Here is a 15681-nt window from a genome sequence, read left to right on the forward strand (position 1 = left end):
GCAGTTAGGAGCGACCAGGCCAGCAGAGAGGAGGCAGTTGGGGGCGACCTGGCAGGCAGCGGGGGGCAGTTAGGGGTGACCAGGCAGGCAGGTGAGCGATTAGGATCCAGGGGTCCAGGATTGTGAGAAGGATGTCCGACTGCCGGTTTAGGCCCAATCCCTGGGCCTAAACCGGCAGTCGGACATCTCCCGAGGGGTCCTGGATTGGAGAGGGTGCAGGCTGGGCTGAGGGGACCCCACCCCCCATGCACAAATTTCATGCACTGGGCCTCTAGTTGGTAATATAATAACTATGGTGTCAGAATGGGTAGTAGATTTATTGGGGCAATCACTTCATAAGTTATGTAAATGTCTAAGCACTGGGTTGTACACCTTAAACTAATATTGTATGTTAACTGCAATTGAAAAATTAAAAATTATTTAAAAAAGATACTTGGCTTTCTTATATATCAATATATCATTTGTGATAGTTTTTTAGGCATTAAATAGTTATATAGTGTTTACTTTGTGCCAGGTGTTGTTCTAAGTATTTTACATATAGTAACTGATTTAATGTCAACACAATAACATATGAGACGCCTACTGTCTTTCTCCCTATTTTATAGACGAGGAAACCAAGGTACACGGAAGTTAAGCAACTGGTGTCAGGTACCACAATCAGTAAGAGACAGAATCTAATGAAATTGAACCCCAGGCAGTCTAACTTGAGTTTATGCTTTAAGACAATTGCCTAACTAATGCTCTTATGAAATAATAAAGCTTTACTTCATTATTAATATTTTCAACATCTGCTTTACAGAGTAAAGTGGGTGTTGGCAGACAATATACAATACTGTCTAAATTGTCTGCCTCTTCTGAATGGCTGGTGTTACAGTTGGTCATTGACCAGGTTGGGACTCTTTCTGTGAAGGTCTTTGAGGTCATGGAATTTGCAAGGCATCAGTTTTCTTTCCTACTTTCTAAAGTGCGTTATGCTGGCCAAGCAGTTGCTGTTTCTATCACAGAATGAAAATGCACTGAATTTACAAAGCATGATGCTACAAGCAAGAAAAGTAGAAGAACAAGGTTGGGCAAGTGAGTGTGGGAGTGATGAACAGTCCACCTATTGTTCATCTCTTTTTACTGTGCATGAGGTGAGCCTGTGGACTTCCTTGCAGTTGCTTGTGTGTGTTCTTTTCCTGTTGGTGTATCACAATTTCCTATCAGGATCGGGAGGTTGATTACAAAGATGAGGATCAGGATTAGCTATTCCTGAGAGTGAGAACGTGTGGACTTCTGTAGCCTGTCCTCTTATTCCGCTATCCCAGCTGCTTAAGGAGTGACCAGGAAGGCCAGCCACCTGGAGGTTGTGCTGCTTTAATTCCTGTCTCCTGAGCTCACGGAGGAGATCACTTGTTGAGCACAACACTCTATTTCTGAGCCTGGATTTCGCTCCAGAATCCTCCTTAACAGTGTTCCCGGCAGCCTCTGTCAGTCAGCCAGATACGCCATAAGATCACGCCTTCTTACCGTCTCTGACTACTAGACCTTACCAACGGCGTCTGGCTATGACAGAAAAATAAAAACTGAGAGATGCAGATACCTCTTACCTACAGGTGAGAAAACCACGGTGGGAGACTGTGGCGCCACTTGTTAAAGGTTCCCTTTCTACTCGCAGCGGAACTGGAATTTACAGGCGTCCTGCCTGCTGGGCCAGCCCCCTTGCTCAGCTCCTCTGAATCCACCCAGGTTTCTTCAAGTCTAAAAGTTTCCCAGCTTCAGAGAGCATCTTTGCTGGATATTTGTCACACCTCCCACACTGAAACTGGGATGGGGGCCAGGTTGGACCGTGAACGTTAAATATGAAACTTGTTCCTAGCCCGCAGGCTCAGGACTCACTGCCGTTAATATCTAGAATTTAATTTAAAAAAAAACCCCCAAACACACCAAAAAACAAACCTCACATCTTCTGGGGAATGCTTAATGAAGAAAGGCTGTCAAATTTGACACTTAAAATCTGCCGGTCACTGGCTGACTGCTGCGACAGCAGGAGAGAGACTGGTGACCACACGAGAAGGCAGTCTTTGCAGACGTCGTTTGGAAAAGCCACGGAACAGATGGATGACTCTACAAGCAGCAACCATGGGGAGAAGGGAGAATCTGATTCCAGAGTCACCGCGTTATAATATTCAAAACGTCCAGTTTTCAAAAATATAAAAGACCTACGAAATAGGAAAGTATGGCCTATTCACAGGGAAAAAGGAGGAATTGAAAGGAACAGTTCTTGAGAAAGACCGGTCACTAGATGTTGGCATGCTGGAACTTAACATCATCACTGAAAGAAAACTTTGTTGGCTGTTACTGGAAATACCATGCTTTCTTTTGGCTTTACATTGTATTGTGAATATTATAAGTATTTTGCCCCTTTCTCCTAGTGGACAACACTGTTAGGGGAAAAATGACCAGTTTGCACTTGAAGAATATTAATATTGAGAAAATTTTACCCATAGATCTGGCCTTAAAAACATACATACTCTCATCATTTTATTAATTTTTTAATGTTTGCACAAATGAATAAAATTAGATAACATTCTCTGTATTTCAAGGTAATCACTTATTAAAGAATTTGAATTTAACACATTGTTCTTGTTTGGAATATAGTTTTTTTGGTATGACAGAAGATAATGCCTTTATCCCATAATCTGTCCCTATTTTTGGCTGTTCAGACATGGCACATTCCTGTTTCCTTGCCCTTCTAATGCTACTGCTGTTGCCAGCAGAATGAGGGTTGTTTCTCCTTTCCTGTTGAGTCACATGAGTCAACACACTCTGTTACCTGGGAGGGTTTGGTCAGAAATCGAAGATTATCTTGAAAGTGAGGAAAGGTTCTTCCCACAGAGACCCAGGGGAATCATTTGGCAATGAACAAACGTTTAGACTGGCGATGGAATTGGCTGTCAACATGTTAAACCTACAGCCAGAATTCCAGGTTACTCCCAGACCAGCTCTAAGTAGTTACAAAAAGCCTAAAAGATTTAGTTGAACATCTGTGTGCCCCAAGTCCATCAGTGAGTGAACTGGCTACTCTCAACAAAGTCTCCTCTTTGGTCCAAAGCAGTGGCAGGAGACCTGTACATTTGAGAACATGAGGCCTTCATTCACACACATGACGGAGCCCTGGCTTGGAACTGAACGCAGGAGGATGTAGCAGAGGCAGGAACAACTTTTAGAAGAGGAGTTTGCTGGTGAGGAAGACGAGCAGGATCTGGATGGCATCTGTGATGGGGCTGAGGAAGATTCTGTTGGCGAAGCTTTTGGTTGTGGTTAGAGTTGAGGTTGCGGTTTTGGCTGTGGTTGGGAATCGGTTTGTCGTTGGGCTTCGGGTTGTGGTCGGCCTGGTCATGGAGGTCATGGAGGTCATGGAAGTCATGGAGGTCATGGAGGGTGATGTTGTGATCATTGCTGGGGAAAAAAAGGACATCAGAACCTACGTTGGAAAATGAGGCTAATCTGATGTGACGCTGGAGCAGAGTTCATGAGCAGAATTCAATCAGCACATCTCAAGGGCCAAGTGTATGTAGTGGAAGGGAAAGCTATGACGCACAGAATGTCATGGAGCGAAAGAACACTATCTACCGCTAAGGTCTATGTAGTCCCACAGGGGAAGGAACTTACATAACTGCTGAATTTGTTGTCGGGTAAGTTGTCGACCCTCAAGTGTCCTTAATATTGTATTAGATCCATCAGTGCAAATATGATCCAGAATGGCACAATTTTATTTTTTGTTGCTAATTTCAATGGTTACATGTAAAGCCTATAAAAACTAGTTACCATCAGACCTGCGGATGGCTACTCCTGCTTTAAAGTAAATGGAAAGAAGTGCTGTCCAAACCCCTGAACCTCCTTCTGTGGTTGCTGAGGCACCGGCCATTCCCTGTGCAGGGATCTGACCACACACTGGTTCTCTGACGTTGCCTTGCTGAGAAGCAGAAAAAGCCAGGCCTGTAGCCCTGGGGGTGGGGAGAATGGGATGTCTGATCCTGGAAAAACTAGAGTTTGGCAATGATACCTGCAAAGGTCTGAGTGGACCACAGAGGGGACTATAGAGAAGAAGGGACAGCCCGACCTGCGCTGCTCAGTCGTAGAGGTCATGGTTGGATTCCTAGTCAGGGCGCATGCTCCGGTTGTGGGCTTGATTCCCCAGTGAAGGGCATGCAGGAGTCAGACAATCAATGACTCTCTCTCATCATTGATGTTTCTCTCTCTCTCTCCCCCTCTCCCTTCCTCTCTGAAATCAATAAAAATACATTAAAACAATAAAGAAGAAGACGGGACATGCCCAGTGACTTGCTTAGGCCCATGCATTCTTCTGCTACCTAGAGGGGCCTGTGAGTCTGTGGCCTTGTCTTATCTCACTTAGTATTTACCCAGGGCACATGTTTCTCCAGCATCTCACTGAGCCAGAAAGTCTGACACAACCACTTTATTTTTTTTTAACTGGATTTTATTAGCGTGGAGATAAGGAGTCCTGACTAGAAACACACTTTTTTTCTCTCCTTCTTAGCATTTACACTCATACTCATCTCAAAAATGTCCTCGAGGAAGAAAATAACACCCAGTCTTCTCACAGAGGGGAAACCACCAGGGCAACAGGTAAGGCTTTCACATAGTAGTTTGTTAGGCATAATCACATCAAAACTTGTTTTGAAAATGGATATCCCTTTGGCCGCATTTGCAGCATATGACGGGTGAGTAACCAGCAGGGGGACCCCGAGGAAGACTCGTTATCTGGACACTAGAGAGGCTGGTGGTCCTTGTTCTTAGTTGAACCTTGTATTTAAAAGCTTCATTTAAAAAAGGGATTGTCTTTATAGTTTCGATGTAAGTCTAAGAAAAGTGTAAAAAGTATGAGGTGGGATATGAGCCCTGGTTTTTCCATTTACTTTCTGAACCTCAATTTCTTGAATTTGTTTTAGCTCCCTAGAGGGGAGTGAGAGAACGCAGGGGACAGAGAGGGGGAAGGAGGGCGAAAAGCCTCAGGATGGTTTGAGGTTGAGGACCACATCCTGTGGAAGGGCAGTGGAAATTCCTGGTGGTAGTGGTGGTGGCCAAGGCCATTCTGAGAATGAATGATGTTTCTTATTCTGATGCTGTCAACCTGTTTTTGTGCACATCTGCCCCCTCATTCCTGTAAAGCCTGTAGAGCTGTGAAGGTTTTATGTGAGTGGGAAGTCTTGGTGGAAACTAAGGAAGGGGCTGACCACGTGGGGTCTACGTGGTGCTGAGCAGGAATGGGTCCCGAGGAAGCAGGATTCTGCAGTCACAGGTGACTCTGAGAACATAAGGCCCCTAGGCATTGGCAGGAATCTTGGGGATGGCTTTTGTTTTCTATGGGGCAGAGGAAAAAGGGTTGAGCCAATCTTATGTGGGTCTCAAGGTGCTAGAAGGCTCAACTGATATCTGGGTAACACACGACTAGAAGACTTTTCCAGGGCCCCACAAAGTAACTTTCATGCTGACTGTGTTCACTGCCTGATATGTAAAGGGACTGCAAAGGAACTTACCTTGGTTTTCCAGTTTCAGAGAAGAAAACATGGCCACTCTGTTGACATTGATAACAAAGGCTCTGTGGAAGGCAAATCAATGAAAGATAATGGTGAGGACCTCAGCCGTGGAGTCCAAAGTTCAGCTCACATTTCTGCCTTCCCAGATGACCCCCAACCTCTTAATTCCTTTTGTGCTTACTTTCCCTACAGATCATTGAATACTGGTCTGCTCTGTATTGTCTTTTTTTCTTTTAATTAAAAATTGATTGATTGATTGATTGATTTGAGAGAGAGTGATAGAAACATTGACTTCTTGTTCCACCTATCGATGCATTCATTGGTTGCCTTCTGTATGTAGCCTGACCTTGTCCTATCCGGATGACCTTCTAACTAACTGAGCTACTTGGCCAGGGCCTCTGTATTGTCTTAACTAAGATCCATGTTCTTGCTTCAGAGAAGATCATGTCTACCCCCCGCCCCCCAACCCAACCAACTTCACCCCCCTAAACTCCCCATAGGCTGGTATAACCTTTAGTCTTTGTTCAAGCCAGTCCTTCTGCCTGTGATGTCCATCCAGACCATGTCTGCCCACGGATGTAGCAGTAACTCTATGAAGCTGTTTTCCCTGTTACCCTTAACCCAGACAGATCTCCAACAGAGGGACGGGCCCTCTATGCATTGTCCTGCTGTGAGCCTCTCCCCCCACTAGAGGGCCAGCTCTTTGAGAGCAGGTTCTGTTGTCAACAATGATTGACACATAGTAAGTGCTTAATGTTCATGAAATGATCTGTAGAGCTTGGTCTGTTGTTCTTCTATTAGTGGGTCCATTATTATATCAGCCTCTTGTTCACACATTCGACAATTAATTAATGAGAGTGTACAACATGCCATCACTGTGCATGGTGCCGAGGGGCAGTAGTGAATCAGTTAAGCATGGTCTTACCCTTGTGGCACTTAGAGTCCCTTCAGAGAGACAGATTTTAAATGAATAATCAACTAACAGATTAAGTAATTGATCACAGTGGTGACATGTGCTCTGACAAAGTAGTGGAAGTTGAGAGAGTGGAAACGGCTCTGGAACTTATCCGGGAGCTTAGGGATGCTTTCTTGAGCAAGTGATGTTTAACCCCAGTAATCACTTCTGTACAGGCCTTGCCTCACCAAACCTCACTGTAAGCAAAGCTCCTGGCCAGGGACCTCTTCTATTGCAGAGTGTCACTGCTTTGTCTTTTATCTGTTGTTGCATGGACCTCTTCCCTTCGCTTCTGTGCCCTGCCCAGCACAGTGGACCCCTCACAGGGCTGTGCTGCTCCCCTCTCTTTGTCCGCTTTGCTGATCGAGGCCCCATGTGTACATTGCCAACAAGCAGCAAAGCCAGTGCATCCCAGCCGCGCGAGTCAGGAAGGTCTGGAGACCGCACTGTCAGCGGGAATGTGCTGCTTCTATTGCACAGTGTCACTGCTTTGTCTTTTATCTGTTGTTGCATGGAGTTCGGAGGCTTTAGCGAGGAGAGATGAAGGGACCATTGTCTTAATTAGCCTGGCCTGGCCTCTAAGGGACTGCGCTCGGGCAAGGCTGGATTGTCGGAGCTCCTTCAGGATTCTACTCCTGCAAGTAGCTCTGTGGGAGCCAGCGAGGTCCAAGGGCAGGGCAGGTGAGGTGGGATGGCAGGTGAGGTGGGATGGCAGGTGAGGTGGGATGGCAGGTGAGGTGGGATGGCAGGTGAGGTGGGATGGCAGGTGAGGTGGGATGGCAGGTGAGGTGGGATGGCAGGTGAGGTGGGATGGCAGGTGAGGTGGGATGGCAGGTGAGGTGGGATGGCAGGTGAGGTGGGATGGCAGGTGAGGTGGGATGGCAGGTGAGGTGGGATGGCAGGTGAGGTGGGATGGCAGGTGAGGTGGGATGGCAGGTGAGGTGGGATGGCAGGTGAGGTGGGATGGCAGGTGAGGTGGGATGGCAGGTGAGGTGGGATGGCAGGTGAGGTGGGATGGCAGGTGAGGTGGGATGGCAGGTGAGGTGGGATGGCAGGTGAGGTGGGATGGCAGGTGAGGTGGGATGGCAGGTGAGGTGGGATGGCAGGTGAGGTGGGATGGCAGGTGAGGTGGGATGGCAGGTGAGGTGGGATGGTGGCAGGTGAGGTGGGATGGCGTGGTAGCATCCTCACCACCATGCCCATGGAGCCTCGGTGGCTGTTCACACTGGACACGACCTGCTGGACAGACTTGTCCTTTCAGCACAGAATGGCAGTCCAGGACCGCCCAGACTCTCAGCACTGGGTTTCTGAAGTGAGCTTGGTAGCCATCCCTGGCTGCGAGGAAGGTTTTTGTTAACACACCTCCGGTTGGCGCACCTCCGAAGGAGCCTGTGCCCATTCTGTGTGACACTAGGAGGCGAGTTATTACACAATCAGCACACTTTCTGTTAGAAGCCATTTCTAAAATGAATCTGTGTTTTGAAAAATGACCCTCCAGTTTGAGTATAGAGAATCTGAAGCAAACAGGGTGCCAGTGACAGAGATTCTCTGCTTGCCTTCCTTCACTCAGGCTCCAGCGCCTCCTCCTGGCCCATCTCTGCACTTGCTTGTAAAATCCAGCTTTATCAAGAAGGCTGCTAAGTCTGTTTAGCAAGAACCTCTTACCTAGATATCTGATAACCCTCAATGTCTGATTGAGTTCCTCATTTGCTGCCATCCCCACATGATATCTGATCACCTGGGCTTGCCTTCAGCAACAATCCTGTTAGGCCAGTTTAGCCAGAATCCCCCTATAGGCCTTGATGTTTCCTCTCAGGAACTTTCCATCCACTGACCCCTCTCTGCTGTAAATTTCCACTTGCTCATGTTGTATTCAGAATTGAGCCTGGTTCTATACTGAGGTCTCTTTTCTCCTATTGCAGTAGTCCTGAATAAAATCTTTACTTTATTTATATATGTATTATGTATGTATGTATGTATGTATGTATGTATTCATTCATTCATTTTGCTTTAACCACTGTCCAGCTCTGGTTTTCTTTACCACCAGTTCTTTCTATTTATGTTGAGCACTGGTGTGTGTGTGTGAACTATAGATAAAAGTAGGACAAAGAATGGTAAGGCAGAAAAGGAGTGCAAGTACTGACTTCTCCACATCATCTCTGTATTGTATTTTGTGTCCTTCAAGATCATTGACTTAACTGTAAAACTGCATAAACCTAACATTAAACTGTAAAAGCCCAAGCAAATCATATATAGGTAGGTTCTTACTGTATCTCCACTGTAATGTTCGTGAAACGAGGAGATTGCCAGTTGGCCTTGAAGAAACCTTCACGTGTGTCCAGACGCTGATAGAGGACGCTGCCGTTGCAATACTGGTCTGCTCTTTGCCAGAGGCCTATTGAGCTGTTGTTGTTTGTGTCCATCGCTCGCAGGACCACTGAGTTGGTGCTGCTGTCCACAGGCACCGATACTGAGAAGAAATGATAAGGAGACAATCAGCCATCTATGTAGTAAGACAAGGGATGAGGGTCATGAAATCAAAATTAACTGTGAAAAAAGAAAGTTACAAATAGCATGTACATGTATATTTTTGTAAAAGAAGTTGAAAAACATCTGGAAGGAAAGCCTTCGAGATATTAACTGTGGTCATTTCTGGGTAGTGGGATTACAGATGATTTTATTTGTGTTTTCTAAATTTTCCATGGCCAAAAGCTAGACAAAAGGAGAGTTTTGCTACCTTCCAGGGGTGAGATTCGAGGCAGGCTCCTAATTTCTGGAGCCTGGTTCTCATCTGGGAGATGAGGGATAAAGATGCTCTGTCCTTCTTTCAGGGGAGTGGGATGTGGGCAGAGCAGGGTTGGTGCATGTGACTGGGTCATGTGGGCCCCAGGAAGTGTTCCTGGAAAATCAGGAATGTTATTCCAAATTAGAGCAGAGCCCACTTCCTGGTCTCAGACATGCCGAAGCTCTCGGTGTCTGTTGATGAGGGTGAGGGAGGGGCCCTCTGAGGCCCTGGGGCCCTAATCCAGGCACCTGTTAAATGACCCCTCAGCTTCCCTAACTTTCACTCAGGTGAATCTCTTATGACCTAGCTTAGCATGCATTCACAGGAGACCCCACTGACACTTGTTAATTCCAGCATTCTGATGTGTAATGGGGAGAGAGTTTCAAGAGAACATTTCGGTGGGTTCGTTTTCTCCCTTAGAAGGTCCCTTCTGAATGAATTCCTCAACGCTAAGGTGTTCTCCAGGGCCCTTTCAGACATCAAGAATTCCTTCAAGGACTTCTCCTTCACAAACCAAAGAAAATGGGTCAGGTAGCACAATAGGATGCGACAGTGCTGGTTCTGAATTCCAGCTCTAACAAGTCATTTCACCTCTGAGACTCAGTTCTCTTATTCTTCATTATTCACTCCATAAATATTTGTTGAATTCCTACTTTGCACAAGCCTGGTTCTAGGTCTGGAGATAAAGACATTATCCTTTATTATATGGAGATCATGACATCTTATTTTGAAAGGTTCCTGGGAGGAGCCCGGCTGGCGTGGCTCAGTGGTTGAGCATCAACCTATGAACCAGGAGGTCATGGTTCAATTCCTGATCAGGGCACAAGCCTGGGTTGCAGGCTCAATTCCCAGTAGGGGCCATGCAGGAGGCAGCCAATCAATTACTCTCTCTCATCAATGATGTTTCTATCTCTCTATTCCTCTCCCTACCTCTCTGAAATAAATAAAAATTTAAAAAAAAAAGTTTTAAGAAAATGCTCAAAATAAGCCCTTTTCTATCTTTTGGGTCTTAGCAAAACATACTACAGATTATATTAAACTACAGCTTCAGTAAACAGCTAATGGCTGTACCCTTTCCACCTTCCCTTTGCTTTCAGAGTTTTAGAAGCCATAACTCGTATTTCTGTAAAGAGTTGACACACTTCACCCTGAAAAGTCTCTCAGCATCACATATTCCTCACTCCACTTTCTCCTCCACATTCAGCCATTTATTCAGGCTGTGGCCAGATCAGACTTCCACACACAACACTCCCATCTGGAGACACTCTTCTCCAAAGCCATCAAACCTTCAAAGTGCCCAGAGCACGAAACATTCTGCTTCTGTTCTGTCGGGTACAGTGCCCAGCACGTAGCTTTCATGACCTCATAACCTAGCTCCCCCTGCTATTTGCACCCCCCTCTCGGGGCAGCCAGTCTTCCTCTGGTTCCACAGACACACGTGACTCACGCCTGCTCCTGGTCTCTGTTCACGTCTGTCTGCCTGTGTGGAATCCTTACTTCGTTTTCATCACATATTTCACTCCCATTTACTCTCTAAGATCCTGCTATGTCCCACCTCCGGGCCAATTCACCCTTCTTTCCCTCTCGCACCTGAAACACTTTATTTTTTTTTAACTTAATTACATTCTGGCTTAATTACATACGGTGGTTTCCTCTGTGTCAGTATCTGGCCAGCCCAGTGCTGGGCACCTGGAGGGCAGTAAATAACTTCTAACTGATTGATTTAGCAAGCTGTGCATCCCATGTTGTACAGTCAGTGCCCTTAAAGCTGAAGATGCAGGAATAAAGGCAGGCAGGTTACATCCCTCTTGCCCACAGAAGTAAAAAATGGAGGCAGATGCTGACCTGGTCCAGTCTTAACATAAATGTCACTGCTTTATGGGTTTCCTTCAATGACATGGAGACAGACCCAGGGAACTTGTTCTAAGATACTGCCTGAGCTGTCACTGTGTCTTGGGACCTGTCAAGCCATTTGTACATGACTAACCAGTGTTGACACAAACCTTGAAATTTAGAAAATTTCAAATTCAAAATAATAAGAAGTTGGCTTGTGTGGGCATTTACTCAGTCTCACCAGCTGTCTCACAGTGACACTCTACGAGGAAATCCGGAGACTGTGGTGTAACCCAGGTGTGCAATCGGGCACTTCACACCTCTTGAGGGCACAGGATTTTGACTCAACTTAAATCATTCCTACAGTGAGTCAGTCAGTGCATCACGGAACTACAGCACATTGTGGTGAAATAGGTGAGGCTGGGGACGGACACGGCATGTGGTAGGCATTTAACGAACCTGAGACCCCTTCTCCTTCCCCTTTCCCCTACTCTGCCCACTGCCGCTGTAGATGCCGGGATTTCCCTTTCAGCCAGCATGGTCCCTTCCAAGGGGCCTTTCCTTTGTAAGGCATCTTACTGATCACCTTTTGGCTCTTCTTCCTCCTGTCTTCCTACCTTCAGAAGGCTCTCTGCACCCCAACCTTCACAAGGTAGGTTCCTATTTCTTCCATTTTAACAGCAAAATCCTTCACCTTGTGATGTGTTATTTCAAGTTAGTAGTCCCTCTGGCCCCCCAGGTCCTTTCCCACATACAAGGTCAGACACGTGCCCTCCTTATTTTCATGTTGGATTACAAGATGGTCCTCCCTGCCTGTGGGACAAGATCCACTGCCTGAACGAGTAGGACGTAGTGAGCCTTATCACAACTGAGGCGTTTATGGTGACAGTCCCCGTGAAAAAATAGGTAAAAGCACAAGCTGGCATGGGCATGCGAAGGCAGGCTATAGGCATCTTCCTGCTGACGCCCGGAATCTGTGGACCATGGTATTCTTTCAAAATGTGGTTAGAGTTCTAAGAGAGGCAGGAGAACTCAGTAGATGAGGACAGGCTCTGAAGCTGGATAGCTTGGCTGCGCAAAGCTGCGCTGTTATTTAGGTTCAAATATTAGCTATGTTACTAGTGATCTTGGGTAAAACTTTAACTTACCTGCCTCAGTTCTCATCTGTAAAATGGGAAGATAACAGTATTGGCCCTTAGAATAGTACCCACTGCATAGTAAGAAGTATCAGTTCTTATTACTATAACTGAAAGGCATATGTGTAGTGGTTAGGGTAGAGTCTCTGACTGCTCAGGTTCATGTCCCAACTTCACCACTCAAGTAGCTCTGTGACCTGAGCAAGTCACTAGCATTTCTACCTCTGTCTCCTCATCTACAAAACAGGAACGACAGTGGCCTCTACCTAATAGGTTATGGGGGCTACATGAACTAATACATGTAAGCCACTATATTAAATGTTGCTATAAAAGTAATTAGACAGCACTTGCCTGACTTGTAGGTTTGGCTGATCCCAAAAGGGATATTTGTAAAATATTACTAGGCACTTCTAAGAAAAGCATTGGATTAGGAACGAAAAGAACAAGATTCAACAGTCAGTTCTGCCACTAGCAGTGAGACCCCGAGCAAGTCATTTAACTCTCAGCTTCAGGCTCCTCAGAGAGAAGGCGGGAGAGCAGTACGTTCCCTGTCTAGCGAACTGGGCTTTTCACATGTGGACTAAATGAGAACAGCGCCTCCTGGAGTTGTGCAGTACACAGTCATCCACAGGGGCACTGTTTCATCAAGTGGATGTGAAAAGATAACTGTGATGCAATCTGTATCGCTTAACATAATAAACATGCCGACTTTAAGTCAGAACTTGCCATGGGCGTGCTCTTGCCGGAGCTCAGTTGGCGTTGGAACTTAATGGCTCCTTGCTGCTCAGCTTGGCACAGGGAACATGCAGAAGCATCCCCACCCAACCCACTCTCTCCCATGTTCTCATTCTTTCTGCCCCCACTTCCCATCCTGGTCAAAAATGCATATTTTGTGTAGTTGAGAGCAGAGATGGAGAGTTATGTTCTGAAATTCTGGTAGACTGCCCTTAGAGAAAAAAAGACAACAGAGAGAAAGGCTCTTACTTACTTGTGTAGATTCTGTTGCTTTCATAGATATTTGAATTGATCTTGATGCCTGGACCGGTGGTGGGGAAGACTGTGCTGAAGGACATGCATCTGTCAGGGTAGTCTGCAGAGCTGGCAGAAATGAGCAGCATGCCGAAGCACAGGGACAGCAGTGTGGAGCCCAGGACTGCCATGGTCGAGATCTGTCTGGAAACTGCTGGGCCTGGAGCTGCGTAAGACCTCACCTATTTATATGCTTCAGGGCTGGAGTTTCTGGGTGAGGTCATACATGCAAATTCCCCTCTCACCGCTCCCTAAAGTCAACTGGCTTCTAGAATTTGTCACCATGATCCTTTATCAATTCCAGTTTTGCTCAAGAAAGGGAATGTACTGACCATGAATTTACTTTGCATCTCATTCACCTCAGTACCTTGAAGAAAGCTGCCGAGAAAGGTTTAGTGCTGGCAAAGTGAAATTAGGGATGAGTAATCATCACATATCTCAGAAGTTCCACTCTTCCTCCAGTAGGAAACTCAGGCACAAAAGCCATCTTTTCTGGAATGTTGCATATCCATTTTCAACTCTCTTTAATTGAACATGTCTTCAATCCCAGTTCATTTTGTGACTAGCATACAACTAAAAACATTGTGTTTCTGGATTTATTAATTCATTTGGAAAGAAACAATGTTGGCCCATGTTGCTCCTAACACTTTCATCCATAGCACCACAGAACAAGGCAACTACTAAAAAAATAAAATCAGAAAACCTGTTTTTTCATATTTCTCTTTTGATGGTTAGAACCGGTAAAAAAAAAAAAGTATCAGTAAACTTGAGGATATTAAAATATATTTAACAAAAGACACGCAAGACTTAGACACTGAAAACTATAACAAGGGACCCAGGATAGCCAAAATGATCTTAAAAAAACCCAATAAATAGGTTGGAAGACTCACACTTACCAATTTCAAAACTTACTACAAAGCTATCATAATCAAGACAGTGTGGTATTGGCATAAGGGTAGATGTATAGATTAATGTAATAGAGTTTGAGAGCTCAGAAATAAACCCATACATTTGTTTATTATTATTATTATTTTTTTGTTGTTGTTTTCAGATTGGGCTATATTTCACCTAGTGAGTGTTACAATGTCTCTTTTATGTCAAGGTAAAATAATAGTAAGAAATAGTGATCCGTTGATTAAAAAAACCAAGAGCCACAGCATTTACCCACTGATAGTAACATTGAAAACAGCTGTATTTTAGTACATGCAAAGAGCAGAGATGGTGCTAAGAATTGAACTTATATCATCTTACTTAATTTTCACATCCCTCTCCAGGCCAAATGGTAGGTACTGTGGTATTATCCACATTTCAATGAGGAAGAAATGAAACTTGGGAAATTTAAATAACTTGTCAAGGTCACAGATCTAGAAAATGGACAGAGAAAGGACTTAAACACCAATCCTTCAGAATCCAGTGGTTATGCCTCCTAGTTAGACCAAATTTTTTTCTTTCTTATAAAAAATTCTCTATAGTTGAAAGTATGACATACTAGTACAGTGATGGCGAACCTTTTGAGCTTGGCGTGTCAGCATTTTGAAAAACCCTTACTTAACTCTGGTGCCGTGTCACATATAGAAATTTTTTTATATTTGCAACCATAGTAAAACAAAGATGTATATTTTTGATATTTATTTTATATATTTAAATGCCATTTAACAAAGAAAAATCAACCAAAAAAATGAGTTCGCGTGTCACCTCTGACACGCGTGTCATAGGTTCGCCATCACTGTGCTAGTATGTCCCCTTTTATATCCACTGTCCTCTCCCAGCCCACCCCTGCCTCCCAACCCAAGCCTTCACCCCACTATTGTCTGTGTCCATTGGCTATGTCCATCTGCATAGAAGTCTTTTAAACCCATACAGTTATGATAAATTGAATTTTCACAAGGGTGCCAGGACAATTTGATGGGGGAAAAACAGTCTTGCAACAAATGGTGCTGTGGCAACTGGATATCCACATACAAAAGAATGACATTGGATCTCCACCTCACACCATATGAACTCAACATGGATCAAGGACCTAAATGTAAGAATTTAAACTATAAACTCTTAGAAGAAAATATAGCTATAAATTTTCATGGCCTTGGATTAGGCAACAGTTTAATAGATATAATGCCTAAAGCAAAAGCACCCAAGGGAAAAAATAGATAAGTTGGATTTCATCAATACTAAAAGCTTTTGTTCTTCAAAGGACACTACAAGAAAGTGGAGACAACCCAAACAATGGAAAAAATATTTTCAAATCATATATTTGATTAGGACCTAGTATCTAGAATATATAAAGAATACTTACAACTCAACAATTAAAAGATAAATATCCCAAGAGAAACAAAGAAAAAATAAGCAAATGTGACTACTTCAAATTAAAAAACTTTAGAAACAGGCAAATGATTTGAATAC

General features: G+C 44.6%; 2 protein-coding genes across 3 annotated transcripts; both read right to left on the reverse strand.

Annotated features, from left to right (window-relative positions):
* Positions 1 to 2517: 2517 nt before the first annotated feature.
* Positions 2518 to 13466, reverse strand: PLET1 (placenta expressed transcript 1). Of its 2 annotated transcripts, XM_014539710.1 has the most exons (4): positions 13241 to 13465; positions 8767 to 8968; positions 5544 to 5605; positions 2518 to 3441 (listed from the first exon to the last, which is right to left on the reverse strand). In XM_014539710.1, the coding sequence occupies exons 1-4, from the start codon at positions 13410 to 13412 to the stop codon at positions 3206 to 3208; spliced, it is 672 nt and encodes a 223-aa protein (XP_014395196.1). In that variant the 5' UTR covers positions 13413 to 13465; the 3' UTR covers positions 2518 to 3205. The 2 variants fall into 2 exon arrangements, with proteins under 2 accessions (XP_014395196.1, XP_014395189.1); XM_014539703.1 differs by lacking the exon at positions 5544 to 5605 and having other exon boundaries at positions 13241 to 13466.
* On the reverse strand, positions 6070 to 8760 carry LOC106726102 (bromodomain-containing protein 4-like). Its single transcript, XM_014539699.1, has 2 exons — positions 6776 to 8760; positions 6070 to 6722 (listed from the first exon to the last, which is right to left on the reverse strand). The coding sequence occupies exon 1, from the start codon at positions 8213 to 8215 to the stop codon at positions 6968 to 6970; it is 1248 nt and encodes a 415-aa protein (XP_014395185.1). The 5' UTR covers positions 8216 to 8760; the 3' UTR covers positions 6070 to 6722; positions 6776 to 6967.
* Positions 13467 to 15681: the final 2215 nt, after the last annotated feature.

This window comes from Myotis brandtii, unplaced genomic scaffold (genome assembly GCF_000412655.1).
Source record: "Myotis brandtii unplaced genomic scaffold, ASM41265v1 scaffold105, whole genome shotgun sequence".
Lineage (NCBI taxonomy): Eukaryota > Metazoa > Chordata > Mammalia > Chiroptera > Vespertilionidae > Myotis > Myotis brandtii.